This window comes from Neofelis nebulosa, chromosome 4, assembly GCF_028018385.1.
Source record: "Neofelis nebulosa isolate mNeoNeb1 chromosome 4, mNeoNeb1.pri, whole genome shotgun sequence".
In the NCBI taxonomy this organism is placed as follows: Eukaryota; Metazoa; Chordata; class Mammalia; order Carnivora; family Felidae; genus Neofelis; species Neofelis nebulosa.
In genome coordinates this window covers 75,677,166-75,690,984 of record NC_080785.1, presented here as the reverse complement: position 1 = coordinate 75,690,984, position 13,819 = coordinate 75,677,166, and the positions used below count along the sequence as shown (strand labels likewise).

The window sequence follows — 13,819 nt, the reverse complement described above, 5'->3', positions numbered from 1 at the left end:
ACTAACATTTGCCACATTTACTTTATTTCTATTTGTGTGTGTGATCATTTGAAATTAGTAGGCATCATGACACTTCAACATCCTTTATATATGAAAAAGAAATCAGATCTGTCCAATACAAGACTTCTGAAACCTTTATTTTAATTCAGATATTCACGAATACAGTAATTCATATTTAGGAGAAGCCACAAAGAAAGGGACAGGATGTTGAAATTGTGCAGAAGAGTAGAGTTAGCTCAAATATCTAATAGCCAGTTATGTGCTCAGCGCTTTGCCTGTATTAAGTCCCTTTAATTTTCAAGACAATTTTATGATGCAGGTAATCTTATCCTCATTACAGATAACCTCAGAGGGAAGTAACTTGCCCAAGGCAACCCAACTAATATGTAGCAAAACCCCATATAAAACAAAGCAGCTAAATGTTTTTAAAATTTTAAAACAAAGGATGCTGAACTGTCACGATGCCTATCATCATAGTGATCACATACATATAAGTGGAGAGAAGATAAATGTGGCAAATGTTGATAATTGTTGAATCTAGAGCGTAAGTGTATGCGTGTTCATTGTACCATTCAAATTCTCTATCTTTGAAAATATTGCAAATCAATTTGAGCTGTTTTCCTTTTTGTGACTCCATAAATGTTTTATGAAAAAAAGTATGTAAGGATTTTTGCTAACAAATCTTAAGGGGAGATCACATTTAGTAGTAAATATTTACTTGAGCACCCAACTCAAAAGTATTTTTACTTCTGTTTCGTTTAACTTTTTTTTTTTTTTTAAACACCTGTAACTGAAACCTGGACGGAACTGAAGGTGCAAGAGGAATAAGGTGGCTGGAGGTTGGGGAGATCCGCGAGAGGTGGTCGCAGGATGTTGCCTGCGGCCGGCGTCCCCGTGGTTTCTGGGAATTGTAGTCTCTCAGTCATTCAGGGCATTCTTGATTAGGGTCTCGGGAGAACCTGACTAAGCTCCCAGAAGCCTCCGGTGCGGCTCGCTGGGGACGCACTTCCTGGGACGCCGCGAGGGAGACGCTCTAAGAAGCTCCTCAGTGTCGGCGAGTGAAATGTCTTGGATGTGAGAAACAGGTAGGTGTGGTCAAGAATCCGGGTCTTTTGCATAAATAGTGGAGGATTTTGTGTAAAATAGCTAAGTGGAAGGGAATCAGGAACCCCGAAAACTGTTGACCACATCTGTGGACGTCAAGAATCTGGGTCCTTTGCATAAATAGTGGAGGATTTTGTGTGAAATAGCTAAGTCGAAGAGAATCAGGGACCCTGAAAACTGTTGACCACATCTGTGGACGTGAAAATTGAGTGAGGAGGTATTTTATAAGGCTTTAAAAAATTATTTTGTACAGAGGAGTATGGAAATGTCGAGGTGTCTTGCCGCAGCAGCCAAGGGCTTGGGCTTGGCTTAGCGGGGTGTGAGGTGTGGAGCTGGAAGTTGCTATTTTTGAATCACCAGCTGGTTGTGTAATGATGACCTGCTCTTGGTTCAGACCTACTCAGAGTTCCAGGGATGGGCTTGTTCACAGTCACTGTTGCGGTCTCTTTCCATTGGCTCTAACCAGGAGAGCTTTTTTTCCCCTTTCTTTTTCTTTCTTTCTGTCTGCTAGCTCTGATGCTTCTAAGGACAGGGCTTGAAGGAAAGGAGAAGGAGTGCGGGTTTTTCTGGAAGCTTGGTTTACTCTGAAGCCCAAGTTGTGTGTAATAATGCCTTGGAGGGAGCTGTCACCACGTTAGAGGAAGGCCAGATTTGGTGACCCCACTTAAAATGAAAAGTCAGGGATCCTAGTGTGTGTCTTTAATTGTAAATCAATTTACCTTAATTTGGAGTGAGGAATTCTATGATATTAACTCAAGAAACATACATTTAGAAAAGAAAAATTACAATTTGATTGAAATCTGTGCAGACTGTTGAGGACAACATTCTATATAATAATAATAGGGCTAGTGATAAATGCCTTAATCCAGGAAGTTCTGAAGCTTTTACAAGTTTGTATCCTTGTCCTACCTATTGTGATAAATAGTTTGAAAAGGAAGTTGTTGATGCTTAAAATAGATCTATGGTAACATACTTAAATGGCAGGTAGAGCCATTGGTGGAATTGTAAATTAGTTGCAAAGTGTAGGATGCACAATGCAGATCAACTTTTGTTCAGCCTAGTTTTGTTATCAGTATTCTTTTAAAAGGTACAAAAGAAACAAATTTCTTTTACTTTCAAGACAACTAACTGCACAGTGTTTCCTTGGCTCTCCGTATTCGTAATCATCAGAAGGATCTAAAAAATCCGTTATATATATGTGTGTGTACGTTGTATGTGTGTGTGTATACCTATACACACATAATTTAAAGAAGTATTATGTTAATTTGGGACATTTTCCCTATTTCTTTAGGCCCAGATCATCTCTACTGTCTATTCAGATGTGCATATATTTCTTCTAAGTTGATTAAAGTTGTTTTAGAGCTGTCAAGTACTTCAAAGAGTAAGTACATTCTTTGATTTTACTCCTTTTCCTTTTTCCACCATATATGAGATGTCATGTTTTTCTCTTATTCAGCAAAATAAAGTTATAAGATAGATCTCCCTTGTGAGTGCAATGATTGACCTACAGTTTCTAAAATAACTCAAATTACTGGTGGAAGGGACTGCTAGTGTTACCATCAAGAATTAATGTAGCTGCTGTTACACATGTGTTCTCATATAGCTATTCCTGGGATTATCCCTGAAAAAAATTACATAGTGATGGGTCTGTGAATTCCTAAAGCTGTTAGCCATTATTCCTGCCTTAGACTTCTTTGAACACTATTCAAAACCATAGATATCTTTTTGAAAATATTTTTATTTGAAATGATACATTTGATCACCTTTAACTGCGTACCAAATTTTATCCATCTACTTCTCTGAAAGTCACCATGGAACAGATAGATGACAAATGTGAAGTGCTTGCTTTGAAACAGAGACTTCATTTGATGTGCTCAGTAACTACTCTAAAGAGAATGCTCTGTTATTATTGTTTTATGGCTGTAACCATGTGTGATTGTTTGCTAAGATCTGGAAGAAAAGTGTGTACCTAGCTCAGGAAAATAAATAAGCCTACTAGTAATCATTATAAACTTAAATTTCTGACCATAGTCTGTTTTACAAAGGGTTTTACTGTTCATGGTCTTACAGCTACCTTGGATGGCATTTTATAGGTGAGATATTTGAGTTCAGAGGACATAGATGACTTGCCCAGGTTGTGACTGGCATTTGGGTTTTTGGTTGCTGGGACTGTAATACCAGGTTGCCTCTTAGATGGAAACAAAAAGCCCAGACACCTGTATATTTGACCTAGCTGGTGTTCAGGAGTGCTACTTAGATTTGTTAGTGTGTTTTTAACCTTACATACTTTCTGCAGTCCCTAATAAGGGATTTTCATGTGACAAAAGGTGTTTATCTTTTTTTTTTCTCCATTGCTCTTTTAAAAAGAAAATCTAAATACAAATAAAATAGTTTTGCTTTAAAAATAGTTTTGCTTTGATGAACATTAATTTGATATATTAACCACTCTTAATAAAGGAGTATATCCACTAGTAACATACCTATTAAGTAGAAAACACCAGGTTCAACACTGTCGTAATTGATTGATCCATTGACCACTATGGAAGTTAACTAGTGTTGCCAAGCTTAGATATTTATTTCTAGAAGAATAGTCTCTATGTAAATACTTGGGAATGGCCTCGTTTATCTTGGGAAGTTTTTAGGGCAAGAAAATGAACTTTGTTTTAAAAAAATAGGGGAGACTGGTCACATAAGAGTGGAAAGCGGAGGCATGGTCTAGAAGCAATTTGGAGACTTCAGAACACAGGGTATGAATGAATGAATGAATGAATGAGTAAGTGAGTGAATGAAAGAAAGAAACTGATAACAGAGCAAATTTGTGACCTTCTCCCTGGATCATGACTATACCCATGTGGACCTTACATTTATTTGTTTATTTCTTTAACAAATAATTGAGTGTCTTCTGTGTACCAGTGTGGGACAGAATAAAAGAGAAGGCTCTCTGTCCTCCTGGAATTCAGTCTGGTAGGAAAGATAAATGTTGAATGAGGAATTATAAGCATAATCACTGCTACCAAAGAAAAAGTACAAAGGTGCTTTCAGATCATATAACCAGGGCCGGTGGGGAGGTTAGGGATAGGGGAAGAGAAAACAGGTTTGGGGCCAGCCTCCTTGGAAATTAGAAAGATGAATACCTGTTAGGTAAGCAAAGAATAGAATGAAATTAAGAAAGTCCTAGAAGGAAAAATAGCATGAACTAAAGCCTTTAGCCAAATTTAAAAGTGCAAAATTTGGGGCTCAGTCAGTAAGTGTCCAACTTCAGCTCAGGTCATGATCTCACGGTTCATGAGTTCGAGCCCCATGTTGGGCTCTGGAGCCTGCTTCAGATTCTGTGTCCCCCTCTCTCTCTGCTCCTCCCCCACTCACACTCTGTCTGTCTTTCAAAAATAAATAAATAAATAAATAAATAAATAAATAAATAAATAAGCAAAATTTGAAGAGTTAAAAGCAGTATGGCTACATAGTCTGTAGCATGTTAGATGGGAAGCTGATACAATAAGGATATTGAGAATTTGGCAGGAACCAGATGGTGGGATTTGAAACTTTGGAAAACATGGGAAAGTTTTGAAACTTAGAAACTGTATTCTGAAGGAAATAGGAAGCCATTGAATGTAAGAAATGTAGCAAGGGGCATCTAGCTGGCTCTGTCGGTGGAGCATGCAACTCTTAATCTCAAGGTTATGCATTTGAGCTTCATGTTGAGTGTAGAGATTACTTAAAATCTTAAAAAAAAGTGAAATGATCAGATTTGTGTTTAATTATTTTGGATTAAGAATTAATTGGCATAGCACAAGAGTAGAGATCTTTCACACTCTTAATATGAACAAATCCTAACCTGAGAGCATTATTTTCAGTTTTAAATCATTAAACATTCCTTTTCCTAACTATCCCTATTAAATGTTACTTCATCCCTCTAGTGAGATATATGACATCAAATCATGCATATGTGAAGTTAAGAACAGGTCATAAAAAGTAAAGCAACCAAAGAAAGTTACAAAGAGCAAGGACATTAATTCCAGCACTGAGGTTGAAATTAGCTAAAGAATTGAGGTTAATAGTATTTCCCATGTGAAAAATGCCATTGCATTTCTTGTTGGCTGTGTAAATTAGGACTTCTGCTCAATCTCTGGGGTCTGAGCTAAGAATGCTTCAGTAAAAGCAAGTTCAGGGGACTGATATAACATGTGTGTTGATTTGATGCAGTATAAATATTAACACACTTGATCCCAAAGTAAATATTGACCCACCTCTGTTCATTATTGTCATTTGATAGTCTTTAGTCTAAGAACTACAGAAATTTATTTATTAGTATTAAAGTCATTCATTCTGATCTTGTTTCTTACTCCCTTTGTATTGTAGGAATTAGTGGTACAAGACAGCTTGATTGAAGAAAGCTCAATTATATTGATACTCCAAGTTTTTGACCCCTATCTCTGAAAGCAAGAGGGAATTTGTGATTGGGTTAGGATGCTGAACGCATTGCCTAAAGGAGTTTTGAGGCTTTGAGAGAAACAGAAGGAACCTTTTTTCTTGAGTCTTCACAACTTTAATCAAATCATCATTCTCTTTCATTGCTCAGTCTTTTTCTAACCCTGGATGATACATTTTTATGAACAGGTACCTTACTGGTTCACTTTGCTTAGTATCTAACAATATCAGTTGATAGGTGGTAATCATATAATTGATTGTTAGCATTTTGAGTTCTCATAAAGCAGCATATTCTTTCTCTCAGTCTGATTGTTAACACATTGGAGCAAGGTCCAGATCTTAGTGGCCTCAGTGTCAGTCTAGGGTATTTTGCTTGTGCTAAATACTGAGTTGAATAAATCAATTCATTGAATGAATTATTACTTATAATAACTACTTCCTTGTCCAGTTCTACATTACCAGTAGCCTAATAGTGCCCAGTACTTATTTATTCCAGTATTGCCAGAATGACTTATGTGCCAGGTACTGTGCAAGTTGGTAACAGCATATGGGGGAGACAGACAGGTAAATGAACGAAAATCAACAAGAAGCTGAAATTTGGAGCATGACATCATTAGTAGCCTTTTCCAGTATAAACATCCTCAAACCTGCACCACAGTTTCCATTGCTGGAACAAGGTGGTTGGTTGCTAAAATTAAGCAAGACAGTTTTTCCCCCCAATTTGAAAGAAAAATATAAATTCAGGCTATAATTCCTTTTTTTTTTTTCATCTGTAACTTATTCATAAACAATTTCTACTTCTGGTAATCTTGACAGAAGGCAACATAATAAACAAGTAGTAAACTAATATTAATGGAGAAACTCAGAACTAATTATGTTTAGCTTGAAGACTTTGAAAAATGATTCACTTGTGCTTACACTTTGATTTTATATTGTACAGTTATATAGGTATGTATACATACCTATATGTTTTCTGCTAGTAAAGTTATTCCTAGTTTATGTGATTATATTAATATGCAAATATGTTGTTTCCTAAAGAACATTATGCCTTCCCATTCAAACACATTTGATCAAGTGCTAACCCAGTTTAGCATTTTGATCTTCTTTCTGGCCCCTGAACTCCTGGGAATGCTACTCCACCATCGCAGCAGATAATACTTGACTCTGCAAAGGATGATGGGTACTCTGAGCACATACATACAGTATGTATGATGAAGATGCCCCTTCATCATTATCTGACTAAAAGAAGTAAATGTGCTGCCTTATTAGTCTGTTGTGTTGCCTCATTGGGGGTATGATAGAAGGCAGAGAAAATACATTTGAGTGGTTTGGAAAGTGAGTTTCAGACTCTTAAAGCTGAATAAGATACTGGTTCTTGTACTTTGTCATATACAGAGAAAGAACACAGCCTTTTATTTATTTATTTATTTATTTATTTATTTAAATTTTTTTGTTTTTATGTTTATTTATTTTTGAGAGAGAGAGACAGAGAATGAGCAGGGGAGGGGCAGAGAGAGAATCAGAAGCAGGCCACAGGCTCCAAGCTGTCAGCACAGAGCCTGATGCAGGGCTTGAACCCACGAACCGTAAGATCATGACCTGAGCTGAAGTCGGATGCTCAACTGACTGAGCCACCCAGGCACCCCAAGAACACACACAGCCTTTTAATTTGGAATGAGAGAAAGGCCTGGCTACTTTTTTTTTTTTTTTTTTTTCCTTTTCTTACAATAGCATTGGTAGAGGTATATAGGTTCTCATTACTTCAAGAATCTTTGCATTCATCTTATATGAGCACTAATTGTATAATAACCAGTAACCACTACTGTAATAACCCGAAAAGCATGCAAGTCAGCTTGAGTCGGCCAGGAAGTAGTTGAGCAGACTAATTTCAGGGGTCTTTGTTCTCTTCTTTTCATTTGGCTAACTCATTGGAGAGGAGTTCATTTAGATTTTGTAATTATCAGTGTGGCTAGTATATAGGAATGAGATGTTAGATGTTGCTTTTTCTTATTTAACATTTATTCAGCAAACATTCTTTAAACTGCTCTGTGTGCCAGGCACTGAGCTGGTCACTGAGTGCTAAGAAGTAGTTAACACTTGAATTGCTCTTACCAACATGCCAGACATGTTTTAAGTACTGGACATTATATTAACTCACTGAATACTTAAAAGAACTCTGCGAGGTAGGTACTATTATTTTTCCATTTTACAGATGAGGAAAATGAATTACAGAGAAGTTCTGTAGCTGACCCAAGGTGACCCAAGGTCACTTGGTTAGTAAATGAGGAAGTGGGGATTAGAATGCTAGCAGTCTGGCTCAGAGTCCCTCCTCAGCCAGTCTGCTGTCTTGTAATGCTTCTTTCCCTACATCTTTGTCTTTTATGAGCTGCCTTCACCTCAGCCACATGCTAGTTTCATTTTACATTTCATGAGCATTGGAGGCTGAGTTTGTGTTTTTTTATAGTTGACAGTTATGAGTCCTCCAACCCAGTATATTTAAAGGCCGGACACATTAAAATACTTGATATATGTACGTTGAATGAGTGATTAGTGACAACTGAGAGACTTTAAGATGTGATGTTAAGAGAATTTGAAATTATTTTGATGGTTCTTCTGATTTGCAGAAAAATACTCATGTTCAATATTTCTTGAAACCCCAATATTTCTTGAAAATACTCATATTTGAAGAAAAGTACTCATGTTCAACAACTTCAGCTGCTACATGACCCAGGCAGTGGTAACTAAGCATATGTGAGTGTACCTGTGCTCTGAGGTCACATGCATATGTGTTTATATACATTCATATTATACATAGGAAACAGGGACAGAATTTCCCTCTTTGCATTGACATCACTAGTTGTGCTGCCAATCAGTACCACCCTTCCTGCTCTGCTCTCCTATTGTCCCCTCATGATTTGTCCTCTTGTGTGTCACCCCTAGTCTGACTGACAGTACTGCACAAGCCTGCCTGCCATGGGCTGTCGGGATGTCCATGCAGCCACAGTCCTCTCCTTCCTGTGTGGAATCGCCTCGGTAGCAGGCCTCTTTGCGGGGACTCTGCTTCCCAACTGGAGGAAATTACGACTGATCACATTCAACAGAAATGAGAAGAATCTGACTGTTTACACTGGCCTGTGGGTGAAGTGTGCCCGATATGATGGGAGCAGTGACTGCCTGATGTATGACACTACTTGGTACTCGTCAGTTGACCAGCTGGACTTGCGGGTCCTCCAGTTTGCCCTGCCTCTCAGCATCCTGATTGCAATGGGTGCCCTGCTGCTCTGCCTGATTGGAATGTGTAACACGGCCTTCAGGTCCTCAGTGCCCAACATCAAACTGGCCAAGTGTCTGGTCAATAGTGCAGGCTGCCATCTGGTGGCTGGGCTGCTGTTCTTCCTGGCAGGTACTGTGAGCCTCTCCCCATCCATCTGGGTCATCTTTTATAACATTCATCTGAACAAGAAATTTGAGCCAGTCTTTACATTTGACTACGCAGTGTATGTTACTATGGCTAGTGCTGGGGGCCTGTTTATGACTTCCCTTCTACTGTTTATTTGGTACTGTGCATGCAAATCTTTGCCTTCTCCTTTCTGGCAACCGCTGTATTCCCATCCTCCCAGTATGCATACTTACTCACAGCCCTATTCAGCGCGCTCTCGCCTCTCTGCCATCGAAATTGACATTCCAGTAGTTTCACATACCACCTAATGGGGAAGTAGGTAGTTCTCAGAGAAAACTTGTAGCCTCACATTTCCCTTGTACAAGGAGCTGTTTTAGACCTATATACATTTTTCTTTGTTTCTGACCAATGAAGCCAAATTTGTATGTCCTGGTAGAATGAAGTGCTGCTAGTTTTATGAAAAGTACATTATTTCAAATGTGAATCATTCCTTTTATCTTGCTTCTTATGCTAGAAGGATTTTTAACCTCTATGTTGATATCTAATCAGTTATTCAAGTGGAAAGGACCTGTGTCTCAGTTGAGGTGATTTAGAACAACATGGTAAAGTAAAAAAATGATGGCTAAGAGAGGCTGTTGTACATGATCTTTATGAGTATTTCAGAATGTGTATTGTCCTTTTCCCATAATACCTTAAACTGGGAAGAAGGGCAATTTCAAATATAAGAAATTTCTTTCAGGTAAGGGTAATGTTTTAACAGTAGTCAGTCTACCAGCTTAAGGCTGTAACTTTTCTTACTTTTCTCTCGGGGCTAATTGTATTGAATAGAGTTTGGTATTTTGAAGATTACTTTCTTTTGTGAGTTCCTTATCTTCTACCTCATGGCAGTGTTTAAAAGTAAAATGCATTTTAAGTGATGGCAGAGAGAATAAGCCTAACATTTTAAATAACTAATAGTATGGATAACATTTAACATAATTTTAAAAGTTAATTATTCTGTAAATTGTATTATTAGAGTTAAAATGGGGCCATGTGATGGATTGGTGCTTCCTCTCTGAGGCAGAAAAGCCTTATTTTTTTTCAGATAGCATCCACCAAGTAATACTCATGCACCTGTATAATCTGTTAGTGACAAAGAGAAAGAAAGAAAGAGGCCCAAGTGGTTGGTTCTCTTTTAGACAGTGCATCTGTTCTTCGGCGACAATATCAGAGATTCACTCTGGTGACTGCCTTTTGAATGATGAGTGAAGTAAGTTATGGCTTCACCATGACCACATTCACTCTTGATTCAGTTCCTGCCCTTGTCACTGATTATTTCCTTGAGTGTATATCTTTGCTCAACACTTTAGTGCTATACAGAATACATGAAAAGTATGAGATTAGGTCCCATCCACTAAGAAATTTTAATATAATAAAGAAAATCAAACTGTTAAACAACAGGGAACAGTCTGACTTTATTGGCAGCTGGTCTTAATTTCTTAGTCATTGATCCAGGAATATATTTCAGCCAGCGACGTGGCTTTCTAGCAGACAGGCTTATTGTACAATACCAGCAATATTCTGGAACTTAGAAATTCAGTTCATTGGATCTTTTAGAGCACCTACCTTAGCCTAGACACTGTAATGACACTGTCGGATTCATGAGAATGGACAAAAGTGGTAGAGAAATTAAATTGTTTCCTTCTCACCTCTGAGAGTATGATGATGTATTGAAGAGGAAGGAGTATTTAAAATCCTTCCTCTAAAGGGGTAATATTTAGGTACAATCATGTTAACACCAAGATGAATGCTTAGAAATTCAGGGAAATTGGGTCTTTACCCTTATGAATTTGAGCTGCTGACTTAATTGGTGTAATTTGCTACACATTAGTACTATGTTCATAAGGATTTTGTTTTATTAACCATTACATATTTCACAAACAGCTAGTTGCATGGTAAACAGGTGGTTATTATGCCTCTTTGCAAATCTGGATATGATTCTGGTACTTCTGTGGATGTAAGTGGTTCTTCCCCCCCCCCACCCCCCCCCCCCGCAATTACAGCACTAGTTTATGTATATAGCAAATAAATCCAGTTGTAAACTTTTTAAATGCCATCAGTATAAAGCATGCAAAACTCTGGTTTTTTTAGTTATAGCTTCTGATTACCTTCAGTTCCATTCCTTTTTACTCTTCCCAGATGTAGCTGAATCTTGATCACTCCAAAACAATGGCAAGTAGAATTTTGAGATTAATATTAATTTACTCCTGTGCTAATTAATATCAGTCTCCTCTCTCACTAAATTTGTCCAGAAGTGTCAAGAATTCTACCATCTTCCTATTCTTTATATAAACAATGTTAAAGAAAAGCAGATTCACCCATTAATACACTAGACATGTTTTAGTCCATGCGATCATAAATATAAATGTGCAGCTTTTCCTGTAAGCATTTTTTGCAGTATTTTCATAATCTGTAGACTCAAATTAGTATTTATTATGGATATACTAGGCAAAAGAAACAGCTGTTTCCCTTATTGTCTTTAATATTTCAGAATTGCTATCAATACCTATTCTTCAAAGCCATCAAAGGAAAGCAAGTATTTACATTTCTTTTTAGTAGTTTTTGAGTACTCATCAAGCTATCATTGTGATGGGGGATATGCTTTTTTGTTGTTGTTACAAGTTATTAATGTTAAGGGCCTTTTACATAATCCAGCTTGGAAAACAACCTTAAATGTGATATGATGCACCAGATTTGGTTTATCCAGCCATGGGAGGAAAAAAAAAGAACCACTCTTCAGTTTACTTTACTTGTAATTATACACTATAATAGATAATGTTTGTTGTAAACTGCAATGTAAAACCTCAGTGAAACTGCACTGTATTTCTTGATGTTTATTAAAAGATGTATTTTTACAAGTTTTTGTTTCCTTTTCCTCAATGCTTTAAGGGAAAATGTTTTGAGAAATGTTTCTCAAATATATATAAATTGGAAAAGATACAGCCCATTTAAAGCCCTATAGAATAGCAATTGGAAAGGAATTGGAAAACATGGATTTATTATTCCAGAAGCATCAAGACCCTTCACCCATTTTAAGAGTGGTCCTAGGAGTTCACTGGACTATTTCAACGTTCCACAAGAAAGCACTGAATGAAGTTAGTGTGCCAGATTTGCCTCATCAATGGAGTTTTCTCATGGTCTGTGTTCCTGAAGATTGAGAGTTCTCAAATGGTTAAATAGGAGGGTCTTTCCTTATTCTTCAGAACATGAGGTTTCCAGAAGTGGTCCTGATAGGTAAGTCACCTTAAAATTTCTGAAGCCTGGGATGGGCTTTTAGTTTTTGGATTATAGCCTTCTGGGATGCTTCTCATATGCACTCTTCACTGAATCCCCACTCTGTGGTAGTACCTTAGACGGAAGAGCCATACATTGCTCTGGAAATCGGAAGCTGCTACAGGTTGGGCATCCCCAGCTGAATACGCTAACACTACAGTTCAGAGTCTGGCCCTCAGTTGGACAGGTTCAGTGAGGAAGACTGAGTGCTGGAGAATTCCTTAATGCAAACCAAATTCACAAGAGACTGATTTACCAACCATAAATGAGAAATACAGCTTACTGGCAACCACTATCCAAGACCTGTTTTACAAATACACCCTAAACAGATCTCCTATAAGAAAAGACAGATTCCAGCCCTGTGATAGGCAAAATACAAGACAAGCCCAGCATATCTTTCTCTTCCAGAAAGTAGAAAATGCTCAAAGAATGATGGAGACTTGACAAATTATATAGGAGCCAGTTTGAAGAGGTTCCCACTGACCAAACCTGACAATCTGAGCATCAAAATGAATAGTAATGGGTTCAGATCCATTGAATAAATCCAAATTTTGTGTGTCTGTGCTGATATAAATAGAAAGAAAGAAAAGCTGTTTATTATAGTCAAATACCAAGAAGTAAATATAGAGAAGAAGATGGAGTTAGGAAAATATTAATAGAACTAAAGTTAGTTTGTGAGAGTTTGATGAAAACCAACATATTTACTTAGTCTCAAAATAATAAGTCTACAAATGACTTATTATTTTCAAAGGGGAGAATACTAACTTTATAGTGGATAAAATTGCCAGACACAGCCTTAACTGAGCGATCACATATATTATCAATAATAAGACCAACACCTCCTGATATGCTGCAATAAGGCCACACCATTGCTTTTGTGGTGTTGCCATAAAAAATACATAGCTTGTGACTAATCTTGAGGAAATTTGCAGCTTGTCAGTTCTGTTTTTGCTTTTTGTTTTCTTCTCCTGTTCCTGATCTCCTACTTCTTCCATTTTTTAAAAAAAGGCATATGGGGCACCTGGGTGGCCCAGTTGGTTAAGCGTTTGGCTCTTAATTTTGGCTCAGGTCAAGATCTCATGGTTTGTGAGTTTGAGCCCTCCGTCTGGCTCTGTGCTGCAGCTCGGAGCCTGCTTGGGATTCTCTCCCTCTTCTCTGCCCTTCCTCAGTTCTCTCACTCTCTCTCTAAATAAATGAATAAAATAAACATTTAAAAATATACTGGGGCACCTGGGTGGCTCAGTCAGTTAAGCGTCTGACTTCAGCTCAGGTCATGATCTCACAGTTTGTGAGTTCGAGCCCTGCATCAGGCTCTCTACTGACAGCTTGGAGCCTGCTTTGGATTCTGTGTCTCCCTCTCTCTGCCCCTCCCCCCTTCACGCTCTGTCTCTGTCTCTCAAAAATAAATAAATGTTAAAAAAAACACTTTAAAGATATAAATAAAAATTTTAAAAGGCAATAAAGACTTACATTCTAAGTTGTCTCCAAAATATTGTGTGCAGTAACTCTTTTAGGAGGGATTTTGAAGAGCTTGTATCAGGTCTTCCATACTGAAAAACTAAAAAGGGAAGATCC

General features: G+C 37.6%; 1 protein-coding gene across 1 annotated transcript; it reads left to right on the top strand.

Annotated features, from left to right (window-relative positions):
- The first annotated feature begins 828 nt into the window (after positions 1 to 828).
- Positions 829 to 11,829, top strand: CLDN12 (claudin 12). The gene is made up of 3 exons (XM_058725149.1): positions 829 to 1,085; positions 2,396 to 2,485; positions 8,473 to 11,829. The coding sequence occupies exon 3, from the start codon at positions 8,506 to 8,508 to the stop codon at positions 9,238 to 9,240; it is 735 nt and encodes a 244-aa protein (XP_058581132.1). The 5' UTR covers positions 829 to 1,085; positions 2,396 to 2,485; positions 8,473 to 8,505; the 3' UTR covers positions 9,241 to 11,829.
- Positions 11,830 to 13,819: the final 1,990 nt, after the last annotated feature.

Coding starts and splice junctions, on each gene's coding strand:
- CLDN12 (XM_058725149.1), top strand. CDS start 8,506: ATGGGCTGTCGGGATGTCCATGCAGCCACAGTCCTCTCCTTCCTGTGT.